This window comes from Palaemon carinicauda, chromosome 38 (genome assembly GCF_036898095.1).
Source record: "Palaemon carinicauda isolate YSFRI2023 chromosome 38, ASM3689809v2, whole genome shotgun sequence".
Taxonomy (NCBI): domain Eukaryota; kingdom Metazoa; phylum Arthropoda; class Malacostraca; order Decapoda; family Palaemonidae; genus Palaemon; species Palaemon carinicauda.
In genome coordinates this window covers 62666362-62691746 of record NC_090762.1, presented here as the reverse complement: position 1 = coordinate 62691746, position 25385 = coordinate 62666362, and the positions used below count along the sequence as shown (strand labels likewise).

Here is a 25385-nt window from a genome sequence, read left to right as displayed (position 1 = left end):
TCCCCTCTGCCCTGAGCATGAGATGGCTGCGTTCCATCATCCAGAGACTAGACAGGTGGCTTGCCGACATCCCAGGAATGGACAGAGGTGGCTGCCATCATCCATAAACTGAAGACAGGTAGCAGGAAGCATCTATAAACTGCAATGATACATGGAGTGGCGAAATATCATCCTCACCCACAGAGTGGACAAGTGCCTGATGTCCACTGAGTCAATAAGTGGCTTTGCCATGATTCATAGCCTGCTTAAGTGGCTGCAATTGTCCACGGATTGAACAGGTGGCTTTCATCATCCTTGGACTGGACTTCACAGGTAGCTGAAAAGTAGATCTATAATGAACAGAACTCCCTGCAACAACCATCAATTGGGCCGGTGGCTGCAAATATCCAGGAACCAGTCGAGTTTTAATGATCACATAACCTTAGGTGCATACTATGTTTATTCAGTTTCCAATTACATTTCCAACATAATTGTGCTGGAGCAAATTATTAGAACCTTACGTTAACTTCCAGCATTGTAAAGAGACAGTAGATTAATAACCTTTCTAATTTTCAAGTTGGGTATTTAAAGCAAATTGAAATTAATAATTTTTTTTTTTATTTTATAACACAATCACGAATAGGTTAACGGCGAGAAAGAAGGGAGATGTCAAACTGATATATAAAAAAAAAAGCAGATAAAAGCAAGTTATAAGGTGCTTCTCCATGCAGTGCATAAAACTGCATTTCTTATTAGTAGTGCTTGTTCTCTTCAGCAGTTAATACTGCATTTCACCCCCAGAAGTGCGGATATCATCTATCCTGAGAATCATTTTCACAAGTTGTGTTGCCAAAAGAATTTGCTGCTTCTTGCTGTGTAAAGTTTCAATTACATGTTGTTCTTTCATGTCTGGAAAGGAAATATCACCATTAGTTAATGTTCTATCAGTTTTTTGGGAAAAAAAGGTTTAGCATTTAAAAAAAATATCCAATAAATTACATTCATCTTTGGGTTTTCTCTCTTCCCCTTTAGCTTAATTGAGATACATGACCAATTTAGCTTATACCCTTGATTAGCAGTAACATGAATTAACAGCCACATGAAGAAATGAGATTGTCAATGGTACATTCAATTACCCTACCCTAAAATCACTGAAGGCCAAAAGTCTATGTTCAAGAACATGCTTTTACTCGGGCACCTACAAATACAACATTATTGCTTCATTCTTTTGGGTTGTTTTACTGTTAGGCATGACATCTTCATTGAAAAAAAAAAAAAAAAAAAGTGTAGAATGCCGAAGTCGGTAAATGAATAGTATAATAGCATGACCTGACAAACCCTTGCAAGTCCAAGAAAAAAAGAAGAAATTGGGCGGGTAAATCACCAAGGCTTTCCTGCAGATATGAAAAAAATTGGCGAGATAACTTTGAAGAGTGCTACCCAGCACATTTTTTCAGGCTGTAACCAGGTCCATTATCTCAACCCTTGAAAATACATACATACATATACCAATACAATAGGCACTTCCCCCAATTTTTTTTTTGGGGGGGGGGAAACTGACATCAAACAAATTTAACAAAAAAGGTGACCTCTCCTCTCTACGTTCCTTCCAGCCTGACAAGGGACTCAACCGATTTTGGCTGGTACTGAATGATTATAAATATTTTTACTCAGGATACTAGCCTCGTTGAAAGCAATGATTTACAAATCAAGATGATGCCCAATAGCATTACGTGGTCCAATATACATTTAGTGAAGAATTAATGCAAATACAAAAAAATCTGATATGATAAGCATCAGTTCCAACTAGATATAATTTAATTCATTTAGACAGGTGGTATAAAATCTCCAAAAGTGTAACATACCTCTAATAAGCAATACTAGATGAACTCGACAGCATGTCTAGCTCTATGTGGCATTTGACATAGGCAATGAACATATATGAATGGAAAGGATGGAAAAAAAAAATACTCGAGCAGCAAGGTAAGCGAAAAAAAAAATACTCGAGCAGCAAGGTAAGCGGCGAAAAAAAAAATACTCGAGCAGCAAGGTAAGCGACAAATATTTTAAACTCGAAGGTACTAGAGTTTCTATTCAACGACTCGAGATAGTTGACAGTTGATGACCAATCTGGATCCCTACATTGAATTTTATAACTTAAACTATTAATAAATCATTTCATGGTCATTAGTTGTTCGTGTGAAAAGGCTTTAATTTCCAAGGTTTGTATTATGTTCCTTAGTAGTGATGCAAATACCTTATTCCAATTATATAAACAAAGGAATTAATTGCCATTCTGTAACCTACTAACATTATATTGCCCATCATAAAAACAAAGATTATTAAACTCACAACATGAATTATTGCCTTGACACCCATAAGAAACATGATATGACAATATCATACCATACCATTTTCTTCATAATGATTATCTAACTTCAAATACATCCAATGATGCAGTACTTGTAAATGCTTAATACTTAAAACTGTCCTCACCTGTTGTTCCCTTGCTGTTGCAGTCAATGCCAAGAGCAGGATTCTTTTCTGAAACTTGTCTTGCTTTGCAGTCTGATAGAGCATGAATAGGAGAAAGTCCCGAGTTTTCAGCTAATGCCAAGGGAATACTTTCTAAAGCGTCTGCAAAGGCACGGAAGGCATACTGTTCCAACGTAGATATCTGTGAAGTAAACCAAAGTTCAAAGATACTATATTGTCACCACGATAAAATTTCTTGTAAACAAAACTGTAGGTATAGCAAGTAATTTTCGCAAAAACCAAAACTGAACCAACAACCAAGCTCATTACTGTAATGTTTTTTAAGTACTTTTATTCAATTGATTAATAGTTCTATGCAGAAAAAAAAAAATTCATCACTTGGACCAAAGTCATACAGTAGTCACCGAAACTAGAACAAAATTCTTAAACAAGTAAAAAAGAATTAAAAAATAAACTCTGGCACTCGTAACATACCAAAGATTGTAGTACCAAGCATGAAATACAATTACACTAACATACAACGAATATAAGACTAATCACCTGATATAGTACATTTACACTTCCTTGCATACATTAAAATATGAATTGAATAAGAAATCGTTATTACAAACCTTATCTGCCTCTTCTGACACAGCCAAGGCACATGATACTTCTGAAGCTCCACCTCCATAGACAATTTTATTATTACGGACAAGATTCCTTACCACACACAATGCATCATGGATACTACGTTTGGCTTCTTCAATAATCATTTTATTTCCACCACGAATAAATATGGTGACAGCCTTTGTATTAGGGCATTCCTCTATCACCAACATTTTGTCCTTTGTTGTTCCGAAGGAAATTTCACGAACCTTTCCACATTTACCCAACTTTTCCGGGGTCAACTCCTCAAACCTGGGTACAATACGGCCATTAGTGGCAATAGCAATCAACTCTATTTCTGGACCCCCAACCCAACGCACAGCAGGCAATTCCTTTTGAAGTAACAGATGGTTTGCTTCGTCATCAAAGCCCCATTGACAGATTGCTAATGTGGCACCAGCAGCCTTAACCTTATCAACCATCTCTACAAACTTTTCTTGCTCATAGCTGTGCAAAGCATTGTACTCCTCAACGCTGGTTACCTCCAACTTATGTTTGGTCTTAGGCTTAGGAGGCTCAAATGGGCAGGTGAGGATTGCTAACTTAACATCCTTCAGTTCTTTAGGCATTTGTGGATGAGAAAAGTCTTTATCTACAACTACACCTTTAACCAACAGTGTATCTTCCAATTTTCCACCAACTTTCCCCTCAACCTTGATGAGTTCAAAGTTTACATCCCTAGACTTAAGATCAGCCACAGCCATCACTGCATTAACAGCAATTTCTGCCATCTGACGATGACAACGGTTGATGATCTTAGATCCCAAGGTGGTCATTGCAGTGAGGATTAAATTTTCCTTATTATTGGGATCAATAGGAAATTCATCAGATATTTTCTCAAGGTTTTCAATTGCTTTCTTTGCAGCCAACTCGTAACCATCAGCAATACGAATGGGGTGAATACCCTTGTCAAGTAGATGTTCGGCTTTTTCCAAGAGCGCGCCAGCCAATACTGAAAAACAAATGTTAAAGGATTAGATTGTTTCAGTATAAATCTTAGACCAAAGGCCAGGCATTGCCACCGGTGGTCATTTCATCAGTACCATAAAATGAAAATAAAAACAAGTCTACCGTATACAATAAAGAATAACAAGAAACTTCGCAATTTCCCTTCAAAAGTGACTTGTAATCCTATTAAAGTGCAAACTTAGCCTTAACCTGATACCCTGGAATGACATAGAAAAGTTAGTTATTCACTAGTTTAGCTTGTCTGTACAAAAAATTTAGTTTTCCAAAATGTAACCGTATGTGCACATTACTTATAAAAATTTTACATTTCATATTTTCATCATTTGCCTAATTATAAAACCATGATGTTATAAGCCCAAGGGCTCAAACAGGGATATCAACCCTAGGCAGAAAGAAATACTGTTAAGAAATGACAAACAGAATAAAATAATTATAAAATATAAGATGAATAAACTTAAAAGTAGATAAGTCATAAGTAACCTATGAAACATGACTAATGTCAACCTGGTTCAACAGACTGGCATTTACCACACAATTTCAACTACTACCAATTTAGCTGCCAGATTAGGAAGGTCATCATTCCGCAATCTGGTTATAACTGGAATAAAACTTCCAGATTACTGAGTAGCATTGAGTCTTATGATGGAGAAGGCAAGACTGTAGAAATCTCTACATACTTAGTACCACATACAGGATAATATAGTCTAGACAGATTTGAATGCAAAGGGACAGTCTGAATTATTTAAAATATTTTGCAATATTGACAAACAAACAACAGGACTTATTGAAGACAAGGTATACTGTATATTAATACTTGAAAAAGATCACATTTAACACTAACAGTTTCCCTCAGGAGTTCTTATAAATTATATTTCACTTGAGTTACAAGAACTATATTTTGACAATTGGATTTACTGACAAGGATCAACAGCAATTTTCTTTCAAAGGTTTCTAAATCTAGATATATAGATGACTTGCAATTTTCTTAGAAAACAAACCTAAGGACATCTTTCAGTGAAAACTGGAATATATCTATGTGCCTGCTTGTCAGATTGCCTTTGAGAATGGTAAAAAGGTTGACAGGCTGTGTCTGAGAATATTATTATCATTATTATTACTTACTAAGCTACAACCCTCGTTGGAAAAGCAGGATCCTATAAGCCCAGGGTATCAGACAGGGAAAATAGCCCCGTGAAGAAAGTTAACTAGGGAAAATAAGAATTTTTAAGAGTAACATTAAAATAAATATCTCCTATATAAACTATAAAAACTTTAACCCAAGACAGTGGAAGACCATGATGCAGAGGCTATGGCACTACCCAAGACTAACGAACAATGGTTTGATTTTGGAGTGTCCTCCTCCTAGAAGAGTGGCTTACCATAGATAAAGTCTCTCTTCTACCCTTACCAAGAGGAAAGTGGCCACTGAACAATTGGAGCAGTAACCCTTTGGGAGAAGAAGAATTGTTTGGTAATATCAGTGTTTTCAGGCGTATGAAGATAGAGGAGAATATGTAAAGAATAGGCCAGACTATTCATTGTGTATGTGTAGGCAACGTTAAAATAAACAGTAACCAGAGAAAAGGATCCAATGTAATTCTGTCAGGTCAGTCAAAAGACCCCATAACACTCTCGCCGTAGTATTTCCATGGGTGGGTGGTGCCCAGGTCTATTCACTACCTGGAGATTCCAAGAGTACCTGGTACAGTATCATCAAATATCAGTAAACTATGCTGACTCAGCAGGTAGCAAAATGCAAAAAGTTCCATGACCTACCTACCCTCTACTGCCGACTTTAACACCAGGCCCCATTACAAGGGAAGATGGAGGGAGCTTCATAGTTTTGGAAAATTTTGTAATCAGAACAAATTACTGTTTGGTACCATCTACTGTACATCTAATCAAAAATTATCCATGACTGAAAATGCAAGTGGTCATCCAACCTTTCACTACCATAATCCTTGGACATGATGTTATTCTGACAAACTGGAGATCCGATTATTACAAATAAGTCAACCCACACAAGTCCAAGGAAGAAAGATTTCCAAGAATGGTGGATAACATCAGATTTTTTTTATATACAAATACCTAAACGACCAAGCTGTTCTCTAGAAGGAGGGAGAAGGGGAGGAGTTGTCCCATGAGTTGGAGCAAGGAGAAAAAGAAAAGGTAACATCATTAAATCCAATATACGAGCAAATTGTGCCTCAAAGTCGACACCAATCACCCTACTGACATTGAGAAAAGAAGCCTTTCCAGAGGGAGGGTGTTCACTGGAACTCAAAGTAGAAATTCGTCATTTCTTGAAAAAGTGGTCCAGAGATGATAGAAGATTTGTTCTACCTTTAAAACAAGTTGTACGAATGTAGATACCAGCATACAATATTAAGAAAAAAAAAAAAATCCCGTCCAGTGAAAAGCAAATACATAGCCATAGGACAGGCTTGTAAAAGGCCAAGGTAACCAAAAATGAAAATCAAATCCTGTACTGTAGTGTAATGTAAAAAATAAATATGTAACCACATGCTTAGAAAGCTTCTAAGGTAGCTGTAAAGTACTGTAAGAAAAAAAAAATAAATAAATATGTAATCACAGGCTTTGAGAGCTTCTAAGGTAGCTGTAGAGTACTGTAAAAAAATAAATATGTAACCGCACGCTTAGAGAGCTTCTAAGGAAACTACCAGTATACAAAAATTATACACCAAAATAATTTTATTTTCCCCAGCCATACAAGCCACAGCCTTTTAAATAGGAGTGTAAATTGAAAGATCATCAAGTCATTAACCAGATATTTATTTCTAATACTGACGGGTGGGGCTCTTCCAGTCAGCTAGATCAGCCTTGGGCCTGGAAATGAATGTTGAGGTAGGAAGTGTAGTTTGAGGGACTTGGGTATCTATAGCTAAGAAAAATGCATATTGCCTTACTTTCAAATTTATAAACAAACATTTCGTCCTTCAAATAGGAGACTTGCCCTATTGGTGGGAGGCAATTCCTATGAACCAAATTTTGGATGATTCAACTAACCTGGTAATTTCAATCAGCCTGGTCCTGAGGTGGAGCAAATGTAACAACTCTGGCAAACCCAATAACAAATTAAACATAAGGATGCAGAATCCATACCTAGATATTGTCAGGTACCCAATCAATGGAAAAACCTACATAGCCTTCCCTCTCTACATCACACTCGGGATATATTAGAATGTTCACTCAGCTCCAGACTACAGGTTTGGCATACAATTCTGTCCTCCCCTTGTGCAATAACCATGAACTTATGAGATGATTCATGTCCTGTAAGAGCTCGGCTGATTACATAAAATGTTGAGCAGCCTTCAATTCCTACACCCCTGACAGATTCTTCCTAAATGCTAATGTAAACAAATAACCCCCCCCCCCTTCATGAGCTTTTTTCCAAACTGGGCCTGCATCCCCCTCACGATTTGAGGGATACACTAATCGGTTGACCTCGTGAAGCCAAATAGAACCTGAGCTCTTCGATATCTTCTTGACCTTGCCTGTGCTAAATGTCTCTCATGCTAAGGCCTGAAGTACAGGGTCATCTTGAAATAGCAAAACAACACCTTCATAAAACTGGGAAGCAACGTATCTCTATTACCTCTGAATGCTTCTTCCAAGTAAAAGATGAACTCAAACCTGGTATCATGCACTATGCGACTCAATAGTTTGATCACTAAAGTGAAGACCATCTTCCATCGTTCAAAACATCTAGGCACACATGAAATACCATGGAGTTCCCCAAACTCACTTTGCCAATGCTAATGCAGTCTTGAAAATCAGATCTTGTTGACAACCTTTTCAAATGCTCATGAGGCATGTACAATGGACCTGAGAACGCTAATCATGTCCCACTCTGGGGTTCTGGGATTCAGGGAGGACAAAACTGTTGGAAGCTCCTCACTCCTCATACGCATGGACTACAAATTACCACTAGAGGGGAAAGGTTTACACTATTCAGTCTGAAGACTGGGCTCAAAGCTGAACAATACCCTTAACCGCTCAAACCGAGACCCTTCTTTGGGCAAAGAAACTATCTGCATTCAACTGAACAGCAGCTCAGCCAAAAGAAGAACCTGTCTATGACAACAATTAAGCCACTTTACCTTGTAGACAGCGGCAGAGGACTTTATCAGTGCAACAAAAACCACCACCCTTTATCCAAGTGATAGACCCTCTCAAAGTGCAGCAGACAAGAAAAAGGTACGGCCGTTGTGATAGTTCTCTCAGGACTTAAAATAGGATTATTATAAAATTTGGATATTATTCGCCCTGCAGCCATCACGGAATTGACATTTTCTACACCCCATTGAATAAGTCTTCAATTCTGACAGAAGGGGAAAAAGGTGTACACATCCACATTGTTCCACGGATTTCAATGTGTCCTCAAACGCTGCCCACAGATCTTGAATTGTTGAATAAAACACCGGGAGTTTCCTATTCAGTCATGTGGTGAACAGGTCAATTGTTCATGAAACCCAAAAAAAAGAAAAACTTTTCTGCCATCCTAGTAAGTAGGAGCACTCGGATCCTACTACCTGTCCTTGGCGACTGACAGTCTGCTATCACGTTCCTCTTGCCCTAAACATACTCGACTGACAACTCTAATGTCGTCCGTTGCTAATATAGCCATGCTGTGTGTACTCACATAGGATAAGCAGAACTGCCCCTTTGCTTGTTGACCTACTCTATGACCGTAACAAATGCCCTAACGAACATTGTTGGAATGCTTGCAGTACAAGGAACCGTGCTTGTATTTTCCACAGCTCGATGTGCAGATGCCATTTTTCTGTTGACCACACACAGCCCTAAAGCGACTACATCCTCAAAGTGTGTGTCCTATCTCTAGCCTTAGATACATCTGAGAACAGAAGCATCCCTGTAGGTGGAAAGTAGAGTGGAATTCCCCTAGTGAGGTTCAATTATTCAGTCACCAGGAAAGATCATCTTGAACCTCCTGTTCCACAAGGTGGAAAAGAAGATTGCAGGCTGATTACCAGTGATGCTTCCATCAGTAATGAAGTGATCGCTGGTAGTTATCCATGAGGAACAAGTTTCTCCTATTAAGAAAGGTTTCCCAGAAAGCTCTACTACAGCTGAGCCGGATGCAATTTCTTAACAGAAACTGTTACACTGGCTCTCTAAGTCTACTGATGTGATAGTCCAAAGTAGACTCTCGCTACTGCAACATCCAACAGTATACTTAGACACTTCACCTTCTGTTGGTGGGGGTTAAGACTATTTCCCCCAATTTCTCACGATCGAAGATAGAATAAGAGAGCAGCCAATCTACAGTACCAGCTTCCTGAACTTTCTCACCAAGGTTTTCAAAAATCCTAGGACACGAAAAGACACCACAAGCTCCAACCACTGGTCAACCCTGGAGGTGTGTCTGAGCTGGGCCACAGAAGCAGCTTCTATGGCTGACGACTCAAGACCCCCAGAAAAATGTGCCTTCTGTTCTGATTTTCTCCACTAAAAGTCAAGCTATCAGTGCAGACACTAAACAATCAATGGGTAGAGGAGTTGGTCCCATACATAAAATCTCCTAGGCCAAGTGTGCAGGAGGCAGGATCTTGCATATCACCCAGACAACAGAGATCTCACAGACTCATAGATCTGATCGGTAACCTTATCTAATTATACACAAAGTAGATCTGACAGTGGCAATTTCACACGGGGGGCATAGATTCTTGAGGGGGACCCAAGAACCGATCAATGACCAAAGATCCCATTGACACACACCACAGTCTCCTCCCCTAAAACAAATGCATTCACAAATAAGAACAAGAATGTACATAAAGGAACACACTAGATCGAGTTACTCCAACTTCGCCGGTACTGGACTAAAGTCAGGCACCTTTGGAGGGATTTCTCCCAAAGTTGCCGCTTCCTTCAAAGCGGGGAAGCCTAGCTACGCCACTTGATGGATTATTATTTCAATTTAAATATACACACCAGACCGAGGCTGATGGAGGACCTTGTCAAAAGTTATCAAAATCCCCATCAGAAACAACCATCTCTGTAACTATCACCCTTAGAGAGAGCACAAGCACCTTGTACCTTCTTCCCCAGAGGATCGTAAAGCTGAACACTGTAACAAGTGACACAGTATGCTCAATGTGATCTAGGAACTTGCTCACAATTGAGTAAATACGCACAAGGTGCTCCATGCTTGTATGAGCATGCTTACAGCAGTTCTGGTTGACAGGTTTGTCTTGATTCTCATTGTGCATGGGAACCCTATGTAAACTAGGGAAATGCCAGGTGACTGGCAATCATGCTCCCACCTGCAAGTATTATGTGGGAGTTTCTCCCTCGACACATGATAACAACCACCGGGCAAATTAGGATCAGACCATTCACTGGTTTCCTACTCCTGGGAAGTGAAACTGCATTGGACCTCAACCATCAAAGAGTGTGAAGAGAGAAGAGCAGTACCCTTTATCCATAGGACGCCAGTGCGCACTCGCAAATAAGAATTGATTTCAGCATGGGTTACACGATGATCCTGAATGTTTATGACTTCTTTAGGAGAAATAGCATCAAAAGAACTGGAAGAGGTGGAGAAAACATGTCTCTTTGCCTTAACAACCATCTGGGTCAAAGACCGGGTGAAAAAAAAAAAAAAAAAAAAAAAAAAAAAAAAAAAAAAAAAAAAAAAAAAAAAAAAAATGCATTCCCTCAGAAGCTGCCCTCAATACCAACCTCCAGAGAAACCATTACTGGAAATACGTCCTCCAGCACAACCACTAATGTTACAGGTCAGTCATACTAACACAGGAAACCCTACAGAGTCCTAGTGTTTGTCAAGGCCTCTCTCAGCTTCTCCTCAGATGGGGTACAAACAATGCCCATGACAGGCCACAGCCTCGCTGAATGATAGACATTATCATTGTCAGTTGACTGTTTAGCAAGGAATATTACCTTCACACGGGTATACTGCCCAGTCTTCCCGAAGAACGCTTTGAATGTGATCTGAGGTGTCCTCTCCCCACAAATAATTCCCAAAACCCATAAGAGAGAGAGGGAATAGGGTTCTACCAAGAGAAGTTTAAAGAATGCTCCTAACATTTTTCTTCTTTACAAACTCTCCCCAGTGCTAAAGCAGCAACTAAATGGAGAGAACTGCCATCATACTCCTTGCAAAGCAAACACAAATGGGGATCAACAGCAAGCTTTGACATGAATCTGCCACACAGCTTCTCTTCCATACCAGAGCACAATCTCATTTAGACTGTTTCCATTTTGATAACCTGTACACACAATGCCACTGGAATCTGAAGAGAGCAAAAATATGTAAACTCCTTGTAGACAAAGTTAAAAAGGACTAGTCTAGCTGTCTGATAAGCAGGGGAGGCTTCCCTGCACTAGTTGTTAGTTATAACCATTTTGTTGAGTTAATGGACATTCCAGCTTGTACTGAAGCAATTAAAGACATGATTTGTTTTGCACTGGAACAAATACATCCTCACTCAGTGACATCTGAAAACTATTATTAGTTGCACTTCTTGGGAACAAGCTTCTATAATTAGTCCAGCCGCCAAGTATGCAATATATAAGTGATGAGGCTGTGTATCCTCATAGGAACAAGAGCTTGTTTTTTGTTCGTTTCTTTAATTGTATGTTTAATAAAATTTCATTATAATTTGGGAAAATTATTTTCCAGTACACAGTAAAGCAAAGACTTTACCTGAAAATTTCTAAGTTAGGCTGATAAGTATTAAATTATTTTTCAATTAAAGTTTAGCATCATATACGCTGAAGTCCATTTACAATTTAATTCAATCTTCATAACACTGGTTGCTTTCCCTTTGTTTACAGAAATACTTACCAACAACGCCAGTGGTTCCATCTCCTATTTCATCATCTTGAGATTGGGATAACTGCACCATAAGCTTAGCAATCTGGTGCTCCACATCCATCATCTTGAGAATTGTGGCCCCATCATTTGTGACCGTGACATCGCCATCAGGACTCACCATAAGCTTGTCCAAACCTTTTGGTCCAAGGGACGTTGAGAGGATCGAAGCAACACTTCGGGCAGCAAGAATGTGAGACTGCAAAAAAAATTAACAAGTTACAGTAATTATGGTAAAGATAAAACTTTGCAATGCAATAAAAAATGAAAACTTCCAATTTTTCTTCTAATATAGAAAAAAATTAATTGCGGAGAAATACTAACAACACTCAATGTAGAAATATTTATAGGCTTAAATCAATCAACATAACATACCTGCCCATTAATTACCGTATTTGTAATTAAAGGTACTTGACAGTCCCTAATGCATATTTTTTTTCTTTTACAAAAATAAACATTGTCTATCAGACATAGGAATTACTTAACTGTACATAGAATACCTCCAAATTAATTAAATACCAACTATACTTGCATTACTATGATACTTTCTTCCTCCAGATGTATAGTTTTGGAGCAAACCACTAGTTTTGCATTTCTCAACACTTAGTAAAAGTTGTAAGGTGATTACCATGAGAAACAAGTCACAGTGGCAGAAAAACGAAAAGAAGCAAATTGCGTGTAGAGGAATACTGTAGTCTCCACTGATCAATCAAAGGAGGTCAGGAGATGAAACTTATTGTTAAGTGTGCATAACAACAGTGCATTATGAGAAAGTGGTTAGCATGGTTCAGGATGAATTGAATGTCAACACAAGCATTCTAATTGACATGTGGCAATGTTTTGAAATCTCTCACAATCTACAGGGTAAGGAGGCACACCTGGTGGCTAAGTAAATTCTAGGCCACTGGTGACCCTACTAAGTACTGTAAGCATGTTTGTGAGGTTAGGAGGATTTTAGTCATGTGGTGAAGCTTCCTCTACTAAGCAAGCATGTTTGGAAGATTACAATGTTTTTGTGATGAATTAAGTCCCCGAGGAATATATGTTAAAAGGATACAGCTTTTAAAAAATAGTGGAGTTTTCTAGTTTGTATAATATTGATACTGTACGTGGTTTTTTGCAACACTGGAAAGATTTCCTATGTTAAGGCAATCTTATTTAACGATCAAGATACCTGTATACTGAAGACATACGGGACTGAGAAATTACTTAGTTGTACTAGATTACCCTTTGGAATACTGCACATTGCATTCAATTTCTTCTTTAGCAACTGCAAAATTTATTAAATTTGGGGTTTTCATCCTTTCTTAATCAGACCATAGTCAGTGATCAAGAAACACTCAAATTAATGTTTTAGTACTTTCGTTACTTATGGGAAGAATAATTTTATATTTGAATTCTGGACACTGATAAAAACCAAGTCAGTTATAAAGATACTCTTTTCACAAAAGCAGGAACAGCAGTAACAGCTTGGTAACAAAAGCTTTACCACTAGTTCTAACTCCCGAATTCTTAGAAATTCTGGATAACGTTTTTATCAATTTGATGGCGGAACACCAAACTGATCGGCAGATGCGGGTAATTTGAAACAACTACTGTACAGTATATCCAATGAGAGCCCACTTAACATTGGCCTTATTTGGAGGAGTTTTTCTATCCAATCATTAGTAAATAACTATCGCCTGGTAGGTGATAAGAAAACCAAGTACGGTGCTGCACTGCTCATTCTCAGCAGACCAGACGTGAAGATGGCAATAATACCTCCAAAATAACCGACTACTTAGGAGCTTAGAAATCAGTGGCCTTTATAAAAGAAAAAAAAAAACTCCCCCTAAACATTAAGGTCCATCAAGAGTTTTAATTTCAAAGGATCAAAAAGTTAAACTATAGTCAATTTTTTTTATCAAGGCATATTTGCACCGACTCACAAGGGTGCCCTAATAGCTCGGAAAATCCTAATAGCTGATTGGTCGGAAGTATTTTTGTCCGAATACCATCATTGTTTTCAAATGATTACCAAGTAATGTGAATCGAAACTTATTTATTAATCTAAATTTCTCACTTAGATATAGGTTTTGTCAATAAATAATGTTGAATCGATATAATTTAATAACAACACCTGCCGAAGTCAACGACAGGAGCTTGTTTTCGGATGCACGCTGCATAATTTTGTTACTTTTCACATATTTCAACACAAATTGAGACAAATTACACTAAGAATAAACAAAACATGTTATTATAAACTTACTTCGAATACCAGAATCTACTAAAAACGTGGAATTGATAAAAATAACTCATGGTGAAAATAGTGGTTAGGTAAAAGCAAGACTCGCATAGAGTGGGTCCTGGGTAAAACGAGCATTCTACTGTCAAACACCAAAGAGAGAATGGAAGGGAGATTGTAACTTGGCGGTGAAATTACGAATTCGTTTAATTGTGATTTTTATGCAATCTATGCAACACTACAGTATCCTCAAACTTATTTTCAATCCCATATACTACTGGCGGAAAGTTAATTAACGAAGTTACTGATTTTAATAAAAATAAAAAAAATCTGTTTTGCTCCTTTTGCCATCTTAGCACAGGCCACAGGAGCCTCTACCTCAAAGTACTGAAAACTAACAGTTGTTTGAACAGAACAAACAGGTTTAACATTCTATACCTGTTGTTATTTGTTTTCAATACACTATCAGAATATACAATACAATTACAGCTCTTATTTTTTTCATGTTAATAATAAAAGGTTAGGGTAGAAACTTACATTTTGATATCTTAGGTCTGATCATTGGAAATGGAAACCAAGTCCACATTCGAACAGTAGTTGGAGCGCAAAGCTACAATTCACCCCTTTGGCAAGTGTGCAATCACCGTTGGTAATTTTGCATACAGTTATTGGTAATTAACACAGAATTATTAGCCCATGGGAGTAACAGGTGTATGCCAGTACACAGGAGCAATGAGGTGATGTTTAATAGTGAGCGAAGCAAGCATACGGCAGAGAAATATCAATAAATCATTAGTTCAATTAATGAGGGAGGTATTTGTAGCATGACGAACAGAACGACTTCATAGAAAATGGGATAAATACAGGTAAAATCATAATTTTTAAGCGTCCGGGTGTCATAGCAATCTAAAGGTCCAGTGTTTTGACCGTATTTCTTTAAAGTACTATTACTCAGTTTTGATTACAGTAAATTTTTCTTTACAGTATTATGATGATTGGTTTGTAATGACAATGACTGGCAACAGTTTAAAAAAAGTTGATTTAAATATCAATACAATTCACCTAGTGCACTGTATATTCTAAGGCATTTCAACCATAATAGATAATACCTAGCATAAAGCCATAACTTTTCAGTTATGATAGTCGTCACACCATAAAATCTATTGACTACTGCCAGGAGTCATTATTAAAACCGGTAAATTTACAGTTTCATCCATTATGGGGAAACTGGAATAAAAATATATTTGTTGCATCAGAAATAGTGTAGTTCCAACGAATTTAACGTTTATTTTGACCGCAAACCATCTGATTTAGAGATTTACTATGTAATTGGAGTTAAAACAACAAGTCCCAGAATGCAGAAAGACCCTACTTCATCCCAACAATTATGGGGGACACCAGGTGGGAACCGGGGTTTTGGGTGGGGGGGTGGGGCGTCAAATGATATTTGCAATAAATGAGTACTTATCCTTCCACCACCCCTCCCCCTATACCCCTATCTAGCCCTACCGGGGGGGGGGGGGGGCTCCGCCCCCCTGCGACCCTCCCTTAAGGCCACAGTGATTTTCAGGGCACTACTGAACCTAAGAAAACCCACCTAACCTAGCATAGGGGCCCTGTATCCCTACCTAGGCCTACCGGGGGGGGGGGGGGGGGTTCCGCCCCCCCCCCCTTGCGACCCCCCCTTAAGGCCACAGTGATTTTCGGGACACTACCGAACCTAATACAACCACCTAACCTAGGGCCCTGTACCCCTACCTAGGCCTAGTCCCTGCGACCCCCCCCCTTACAGCCACTACCTAACACATCCATCAAACCAAATCCAAAGTGATGGTACTGCTGTATACATCGTTATACTATCACCATTATAATATACTCTATAAATTAATGAAGCTTACCTTAAACTGTTGGTTCATAAAGATGTGCTGCTGCTTTGAGGAAAACGTGAAGCCGTTGGGAAGGTTCCTTGGCATGCAGGACAATTTTTATTTTGTAAAATTAAATTGTGTCTCTGGCACAATTGCACTAGTTTTTCAACAAATTCATTGTAAGTTATGAAACAGTCAGGACAATAAAATGGAATTTCAACTTCTTGTGCAACATGAGATGACGCCCTTTCTATGGTCTCCATGTCTAAAAACGAAATGAAATGCCTGGGAAGATATTGTATTGTCGCGCTGTTGTATTGTCGCGCTGTGATTGGCCAAACATGTATGACGTCATAGTGGACAGGCGCTCTGATTGGCCAAACGTGTAAGACTTCATAGTGGACTAGTTTGTCAGCGGATTATAGTGGTTACAGGGCTCATTTAAGCAAATACAAGACACAGTCAACAATAACAACAGACTTAGAAAATATCTGGGAGGAAGACATGAGTAGCGTGAGTTTGATCGTCGATATATAAAGAACTAGGCATTTGCGACAGATAATATTTTACAGAAATACTACAAAAGACTTGCTTTACTCGGGAAATATATTATTATAATAGATTTCCCATAATGGATGAAACTGTAAATTTTCCTTAAAACCTTTCAAAACACCACAAAATACATTAAAAACAAGTCTAATTTTCTAAAAACCATTTATTGCATCATTCTATAAATTTACCAGAATGAAAAACATTCTGTGGTCTTGTTAATACAATAGTAGGAGCCTTTGCATAATGACAGACAGGGCCTCCTGCATGTATACACTATCTAACCTAAACTACAAGCTGTGTCCTCAACTATTTATCTTAGTTCGTCTGACAGCCACATTCTTAGTGACAGGGTTGAAAATAATGGATTTATGGGGAATGGCTATCATTATACATACACAAACATTAGTATCATATTCAAAGTATGATTGTAAGAAAGTCAAGGACAGTGGCTCTTTCCAGATCTCAGCATTGATAAACTTTGTATAACTTGTAAAATTTCAAGTGTGATTCTCAACAGCAAATTTACTTTTGAGAAACAAATTACGTCTGTCTTCTTCAATTGTACAAAAAATTGGCTTATTGAGAAAGTCTTTTACGATTTTCAGTGATCAATCTATTCTGAAGAAGTGTTTTAATTCTTTCATTCTACCTTGTTTCGAGTATTGTGCTCCTGTCTGGTCTTCAGCTGCTGATTCTCATCTTAATTTTTGTTGGACATGAACTTAAAAAATATTAAATTTCTTATATATTCCTGATTTAGATATTAATCTCTGGCACTTCCATTCAATTAATTCAGTATGCATAATTGCATAGGATTTTTCACAATTCTGATTATCCTTTCCATACAGATCTTCCTGGACAGTTCCATCCTGTTTGTGATACTATGCATGCAGTTAATTCTAATAGTCAGGCCTTCTCCATCATGAGGCTCAATACTGAACAATATTCTAGAAGTTTTATTGCAACTGTGACTAAGCTATGGAATAATCTTCCTAATCAGGTAGTTGAGTCAGTTGAACTTCAAAAAATTTAAACTTGAAGCAAATGTTTTCATGTTGAACAGGCTGACAGAAGTGTCTTTATAGTTTATATATGAAATATTTTTGATGTTAAAATATTTTACTTTAATTGTTCATTATTTCTCAAATAATTTATTTCCCTATTTCCTTTCTTAACTTGGCTATTTTTCCCTGTTGGAGCCCTTGGGGTTAAGGCATCTAGCTTTTCCAACTAGGTTTGTAGTTTAGCTAATAATAATAATGATGCATGTTATATGTTTAAGTTGTTAGGGGAGCCTTTGTACATAAGTGGACAGTTCCTCATACATGCATAGCAAATAGGAATTCTATTATTATTATTATTACTTACTAAGCTACAACCCTAGTTGGAAAAGCAGGATGCTATAAGCCCAGGGGGTCCATCAGGGAAAATAGCTCAGTGAGGAAAGGAAAAAAGGAAAATAAAATATCTTAAGAAGATTAACAACAATAAATATCTCCTATATAAACTATAAAAACTTTAACAAAACAAGAGGAAGAGAAATTAGAAAGAAGAGTGTGCTCGAGTGTACCCTCAAGCAAGAGAACTCTAACCCAAGACAGTGGAAGGCCATGGTACAGAGGCTATGGCACTAACCAAGACTAGAGAACAGTGGTTTGATTTTGGAGTGTCCTTCTCCTAGAAGAGCTGCTTACCATAGCTAAAGAGTCTCTTCTACCCTTACCAAGAGGAAAGTGGCTACTGAACAATTACAGTGAAGTAACCCCTTGAGTGAGTCATTCGTAAGCTGTTTTTCTGTAAAACCTCTACACAATAACATAGCCTAACTTAGACTTCTCCAACCAACCTGATCTACAAGCCGTGTCGGAGTCTTTGTATATCAGCGGCCAGTTCCTCCCCCTTGCATAAAAAATGGACATCAACTAACCTAACCTTACACTCCCAATCTGACCTACATCCCATGTCCTTAGCTACTAAATTGGGTAAATTTATAGAAAGAGGAACCAACCCAAAATGACATGAAAATATGATTTTCTAGGTGATTTTGATGTGTTTTGCACGAATATCACCTTCATTTTCCTCGGAAATGAACGGTTTTACACTTTACTCTATAACAAACCTAACCTAACCTAATACAACCACCGAACCTAACCTAAGGACCCTGTACCCCTACCTAGGCATAGGGGGAGGGGGCTCCGCCCCTCCCTGCGACCCCCCCCTTAAGGCCACAGTGATTAGTAACAGAAGAATTAGAAGAAATATCCATAGTGGTAGGAATATTTAAATATAATTGGCTTTCGTTTGTTTAAAATGAGCCAATTATTTCAAAGTATCAAGTCACGTGGTGCGTGAATAAGTCACGTGGGGCAATCAAACGAAGTGTATAGGTGGAACAAAAAGAGGGGGCGGAGCTATGAAGTCATCTTTTGGCGGGAGTCAAGGGGTGAACATCTCTTTAATAGCCACTCACCTTAGTAAAAAAGTCATTTTTTGCAAACGTAACAAAAATCGATTACTTATGTTCTATTCATCTCCGGGCATAACTAATGGTATATTCCTAATCAGAAAAGTGAGATTTATGCGTTTCTGAAGTATTTATAGGTCGCTAAGCTGGTTCCTCTTTCTAAAATAATACCCTAACTTGACAGGGAGTGGGGGTGTAACGCCGCTTTGACTGCAGTATTCTAAGTCAGCCGTCATCATACATACAGCTAGCCACTATCATACTTACACCCTGTCACGTCCTCAACTAACAGAGTGGCTAATGCCCTAAATAACACTAAAATATTACAGAAAGTTGATGTCCATTTTTAATCAATGCATGAGGAACTGGGCGCTGATATACAAAGGCTCTGAAATGAGTGGACCTACAGTGGTAACATGTTTGCCTGGCATTCACACATGGCAGCAGATCGATCCCAAGTAGGGACCGTTAGCTTAAAAATTTTATTGGGGATGACACTGCTATGAATGGGAACCCCCGGGGGAGGGTTTGGCTTGCCTGGCCGACATTCTGATGAGCATCTATTCTGAGCAGAGATCTACGGACAGTATAGCAATTGGAAAAAAAAAAGTAGTTTTTTTCCCTAAGTTACATTACTCTGTAATACAGTACAATAATATCGATTTAGCTACAGTAGGGCGACATGGAAACCACTAGACAAAGGAGTGTCAGATACCGCCTACGGATTCCGGGCTAATGCAGAATACACCTATGTGCCTACAATTGACAATCTATTAAAATTAAATATTGTCGTAATGAATACAAATTGATCACAAAATATGATTGAATAAATGTGAAGTTACATCAAAACTATAAATAAAAATACTAATTACCTTCAAAGCATCAACTCCAGTCAATCTCCTCTGTTGATCTTGATCCTTCAGAATAATCATAGGTTTTCCATATTCATCAAACACTAGTTGGCCTACAGCCGACATTTTGGTGAGTATTTAGGGGAGCCAGCCTCTGATGTTAAAATGTAGCCACGATTACTGTGGCCAGCCGCACAAGACCGGTCTAGCACACAAATAATGACTCACAGCCCTCCTGTTTTAGCAGATTACTTTTAATGTTTAGGGAGCGTTCTTTCATGCTATTCTTTTTACGTCATCAAAACTTGTCTCCTACTCACACTTTTATTGCAGTGCAATCATATTCTAAAATATTTAAATAAAAAAAACTTATTTCATTAAGGCAATATTGCAATTTAGCTATATTTTAAAATATAATACTTCGTTCATTTCAAAATATTGTAGAGCGACCGACGTCTATCTGTCAAACACGGTATTACCAGATGTTACGCGTAAATATTTCTAAACACATCTGTAAGATTTTCTATACATAGCAAACCTCATTAAATATCGATCAGCTTTATAACTAAGTATTACTATCTCTATAAATAAAACTCGGTAATATTGAAAAAATGGTATGTAATCGATTCCTATTTGTAAATAATATCAATGTGGACTTTGTACGGCATTCCACACCTTGAGTTGGTATCATTGCTCTCTGACAAACCCTTCTAGAATCACCTGGAAGGAAAGTTGGAAACATCTGTAATGAATTATTGTCCTACACGAGGTCCATTCCATGAAAATAGTGAAATCGTAGTTTGATAATGCATATTACATTGAAATAGCGTATTAATACATTAGTTCGTTATTTGTTCAGGAACGAAGCTTTTTACAATATCGAACGTAAATTCGCGAAATGAAAGAAATGGTGCCCAGCATCTGAACCAAATAAGGGCCCCTAAAAATAAGTGGGAGGATATTAGAAATCTTTCACGTATGGAGATTGGGGAGAATACCTTAGGAAAATTCCATATCAATTATTCTCTCTTATATAGGATTGAAATAGAAAACCATGCCAAGGCGATAGTAGCATTCGTAGTAGTAAAGTTATACACCTACATTTGGAAAGTTACTCATCATCCTACCCCTATTGACGTAATGTTAGGGAGACAAACCCCGATTTTACCCATATTTGCGACATACCGTATGACTACATTTTTTTTTTCAAAAGATAATTTACCAGAACCTATATTTTTAGAATTCACTGAGTGCCGCCACCTAGACATCCTCGGGGAAACTTTTTTTTTTATTCACCTAACAAACTATGAGTTTTATGAGTCGATTCGTCAATAAAAAGGCATTCGAAGGTCGTTACTTTTCTAGTAGCAAAAATTGGAACACTCCAAACACTCATTATATATTAGTAACTGTAGTATACACATAGAAGAAGAGGTTATGCATGTGCAATGTAATTCACATAATTTGTATTCAGCAATGACTGGAGAAAATATTTAGACAGTAAAGATGAGGCTGACAAAGCTATGCATATAGGGAGTGGGGCACGGTGTAACAATTGATTGTCGAATTATTAATGAAATCTCCACAGGGCAAAGAAGAAGCATATAACCATCCTAAAAAGGAAAAAAATGATGGATCTGTTAAAACAACCAAAGATGAAGAAAAGCAACGTTGGGTGGAACACTTTGGTGAGGTCATAAATAGGATATGAAGGGAATACGGTAATTTGATTGGTATACCTGAAGCCGAGGAAGACCTTGATGTGCCCATGAATGAGTACAGTGTCTTTGAAGTCGAAGCTATTTTAAAAAAAAAAAAGAAAAAAACTCAAGAGATGGAAAGCCTCTGGATATGATGGAATGACTGCTGAGATAATAAAGGTAGAAGGTTGGCTAGGGAACCAGCCGCCCGTGGAGATACTACCGCTAGAGAGTTATGGGGTCCTTTGACTAGCCAGACAGTATTACATTGGATTATTCTTTCTGGTTACGGTGCACTTTCCTTATGCCTACACATGCACCGAATAGTCTGGCCTATTTTTTAAAGATTATCTTCTGTCATACACCTGACAACACTATTTCCAAACAATTCTTCTGCACTCAAAGGGTTAACTACTCCACTGAAATTGTTCAGTGGCTATTTCCTCTTGGTAAGGGTAGAAGAGACTTTAGCTATGGTAAGCAGCTCTTCTAGGATAAGGACACTCCAAATTCAAACATGGTCTTCCACTGTCTTGGGTTAGAGTTCTCTTGCTTGAGGGTACACTCGAGCACACTATTCTATCTAATTTCGCTCCCTCTTGTTTTGTTAAACTTTTTATAGTTTATATAGGAAGTATTTATTTTAGCGTTTTACTGTTCTTGAAATATTTTCTTGTTCCTCCTTTCCTTTCCTTACTGAGCTATTTTTCCTGTTGGGGCCCCTGAGCTTATTTAGCATCCTGCTTTTCCCATTAGGGTTGTGGCTTAGCAAATAATAATAATAATAATAAAATGAAATGACCCCCAGAATACTTATAAGATTATTTTGTAGAATGTGGCATGAAGAGGCAAAACTTTATGAATAGGAGTTAGGAGTGTTGGTGAAAGAAAAAAAAAAGATTTGACAGATTGTAATAATTACAGAGGCATCACACTTACGTCAGTTGTCATGAAAATATATAGTATGCTCATTCTACAGAGGCTAAAGGAAAGATTGGTGAAAAACTGAGATGAAAAAGCGGGATTTCGAAAAGATATAAGTTGTACTGACCAAAGTTTTATTTTAAGACATGTACATCAATGTGAAGAATATAAGAATCCACTGTTGATGGCATTTGAGGACTATGAAAAAGCCTTTGATGGTATGCACCGGCCAATTTTGTAGAGTCCTGCATTATTATGGAGTTCCTCTTGAATTTATATATTTGATTAAGTCTGTTCATGAGCATAGTAAGTGCAAAGTTAATGTTAATGAAGTCCTATCAAATGAATTTTCAGTGAATAGTAGCGTACTCCAAGTAAATGTGTTGTCACCTATGTTGTTTATCCTCCTCATGGATTTTGTAATGCATAGAACAGTTGGAGATGGTGGAGAAGGATTGGATTGGATTGGTAATAGGAAATTAGCTGACCTAAAGTATGCTGAAGACGCTGCCCTTATTAGCAGAACACCACAGGATTTGCAATGCTTGCTTACCAGAATGCATGAAATATCTCAGGAGGTTGGGCTCAAGATAAATAGAAAGTCAGATATGATCAGAATGGAATATACAATGGAAGATGAAATATCATTGGAGGGAGAAAGGATTAATGAGGTAGAATTATTTATATATTTAGGAACTATGATCTCTAATACAGGGCCATTAAAATTGGAGTTTAATGAAAGATTGAAAAGAGAAAATCAGACAATGGCTAGGTTAAATAAAATTTGGAAATCAAATCGCATGAAATTACACATAAAAATCAGACTACAGTATATATCAGTTTAGTGAGATCGGTGTTACTGTATGGACACGAGCCATGTTACGACAATGAAGCAATATCCAAGAGATGTTGTAGATTTGAGAACAAAGCCCTCAGAAGAATATTGGGAGTTAAATGGCAGTACAGAATTAGAAATGAAACTATAAGAGAGATTACTAGAGTGCCATATGTGGATGAGATGATGGTGAGGGGCAGATGGAGATGGTTTGCACTCCTCAAGAGAGATTAGTTCACCAAACTTACAACTGGGGTCCACAAGGCACTAGAAGAGTCGGAAGCCCCAGACCTCCATGGTTGAGGACTATGAAGCGTGAAGTAGGAGAGAATGATTGGAGAAGTATTGATTTAAAAGCTCAAGATAGAGATGACTGACAAAATCTAACTGAGACCCTTTGCGTCAATAAGCGTAGATGATAATGATGATGATGATGAAATCTTATTCCCACCACCCGTTGAGAAATTACCACTAGAAAGTTCTTGGTTCTTTGGCTGGCCAGACAGTACTACGATAGATCCCTCTCTCTCGTTACGGCTCATTTCTTCTTTACTTACACATACACCAAATAGTCTGGCCTCTTATTTCCACATTCTCCTCTTTTCTCATACACCTGACACTATTGATATTGCCAAACAATTCTTCTTCGCTCACGGGGCTAACTAGTGCACTGTAATTGTTCAGTAGCTACTTTCCTCCTAGTAACGGTGGAAGAGATTCTTTGGCCAACCAGCTCTTATAGGAGAAGGGCACTCCAAAAGCAAACCATTGTTCTATAGTCTTGGGTATTGCCATAACCTCTGTACCATGGTCTTTTACTGTCTTAGGGTAGAGTTCTCTTGCATAAGGGTACACTCAGGCACACTATTCTATCTTATTTCTCTTACTCTTGTTTTTATTGTTTTAAGTTTTTATAGTTTATTAATGAATGAAAGATAAATACCAATAATAATAATAATAATAATAATAATAATTATTATTATTTTTTTCATCATCGTCATAATCATCACCACTTACCTCGTTGTGGTCCTCAAACTGACTGCAGGGCTTCATGGATTTTATGAGCTTATTTGCACAGCTTTCAACAGCAGCACACCTACAGTAGGAAATACAGGACAGGACACTTACATGGCAACTACATCTTTAGCCTAAGCATGGGTGTGAGGGTTTGCAGCTGCAAGCAATACTTTCCAGAACTGAAAGTGGTTCCATGGCTGAAGTACGAGTAACAGAAGTCAACATATTCTTAATCTTCATTCATATTGAGTTATATCAGTATATGGGGGTGCCATCTAATCTGCTGCCCTCCATATCAGAACCTGAAGACGGGCACGTCTTATGTGTTGAACTGTAGCAGCATCGTTGGTGGGAGACTCGTTACTTTGGGCGGTTCTTTCTTCTTGATGATTATTGAATACCTCAGATTTGAAAGAGATGTTGACGCCGTTCCTTTATATAAGATTGATATGGAGCAGAGACCTTCTTTAATCCATACTTCTTCTTGAGCCAGGGGATTTCCAAATCACCAGAGAGTTACTTTGGAAATACGAACCAAGTTTATTGCAAATATTTTTCCCTTGCCAAAGGGTTATGAAACACTGTCGCATCCAGAAAGTTTTCTCCCAGCTTCTCAGATGTCGCATTAATGTCAATGGAATTAATATAATAGAAAAGCAATGAACCTAATGCACACGAAAAGGTCACCAATTAATCCAGCAGATGAGCATGAGAACAATGAAGTGACCATAATCGTACCCCTGTTATGCTGCATAAATCCCACTTGGAATAGAATGGGTTTCCCACATGCCATTTGGAGTGGACACATTTAAATCAAAATTATCACACCAAGCACTGATCAGTTATTGTGCATCTACGAGTCCTTGAATCTAGAATTCCCCCTACACTGGTGAATAAGGCGATTTTGTGAATTGTCTGACTTCGTCATAACTAGAGTAAAAGCCACTTTTGTGTGATATATCAATAATTTTTCTAGGTCCAGGAA

At 37.9% G+C, this 25385-nt stretch overlaps 1 protein-coding gene across 1 annotated transcript; it reads right to left on the bottom strand.

Annotated features, from left to right (window-relative positions):
• Positions 1-421: 421 nt before the first annotated feature.
• Positions 422-20170, bottom strand: CCT5 (chaperonin containing TCP1 subunit 5). Its single transcript, XM_068362298.1, has 5 exons — positions 19946-20170; positions 11939-12164; positions 3087-4072; positions 2476-2656; positions 422-888 (listed from the first exon to the last, which is right to left on the bottom strand). The coding sequence occupies exons 1-5, from the start codon at positions 20048-20050 to the stop codon at positions 758-760; spliced, it is 1629 nt and encodes a 542-aa protein (XP_068218399.1). The 5' UTR covers positions 20051-20170; the 3' UTR covers positions 422-757.
• Between the last annotated feature and the right edge of the window lie 5215 nt (positions 20171-25385).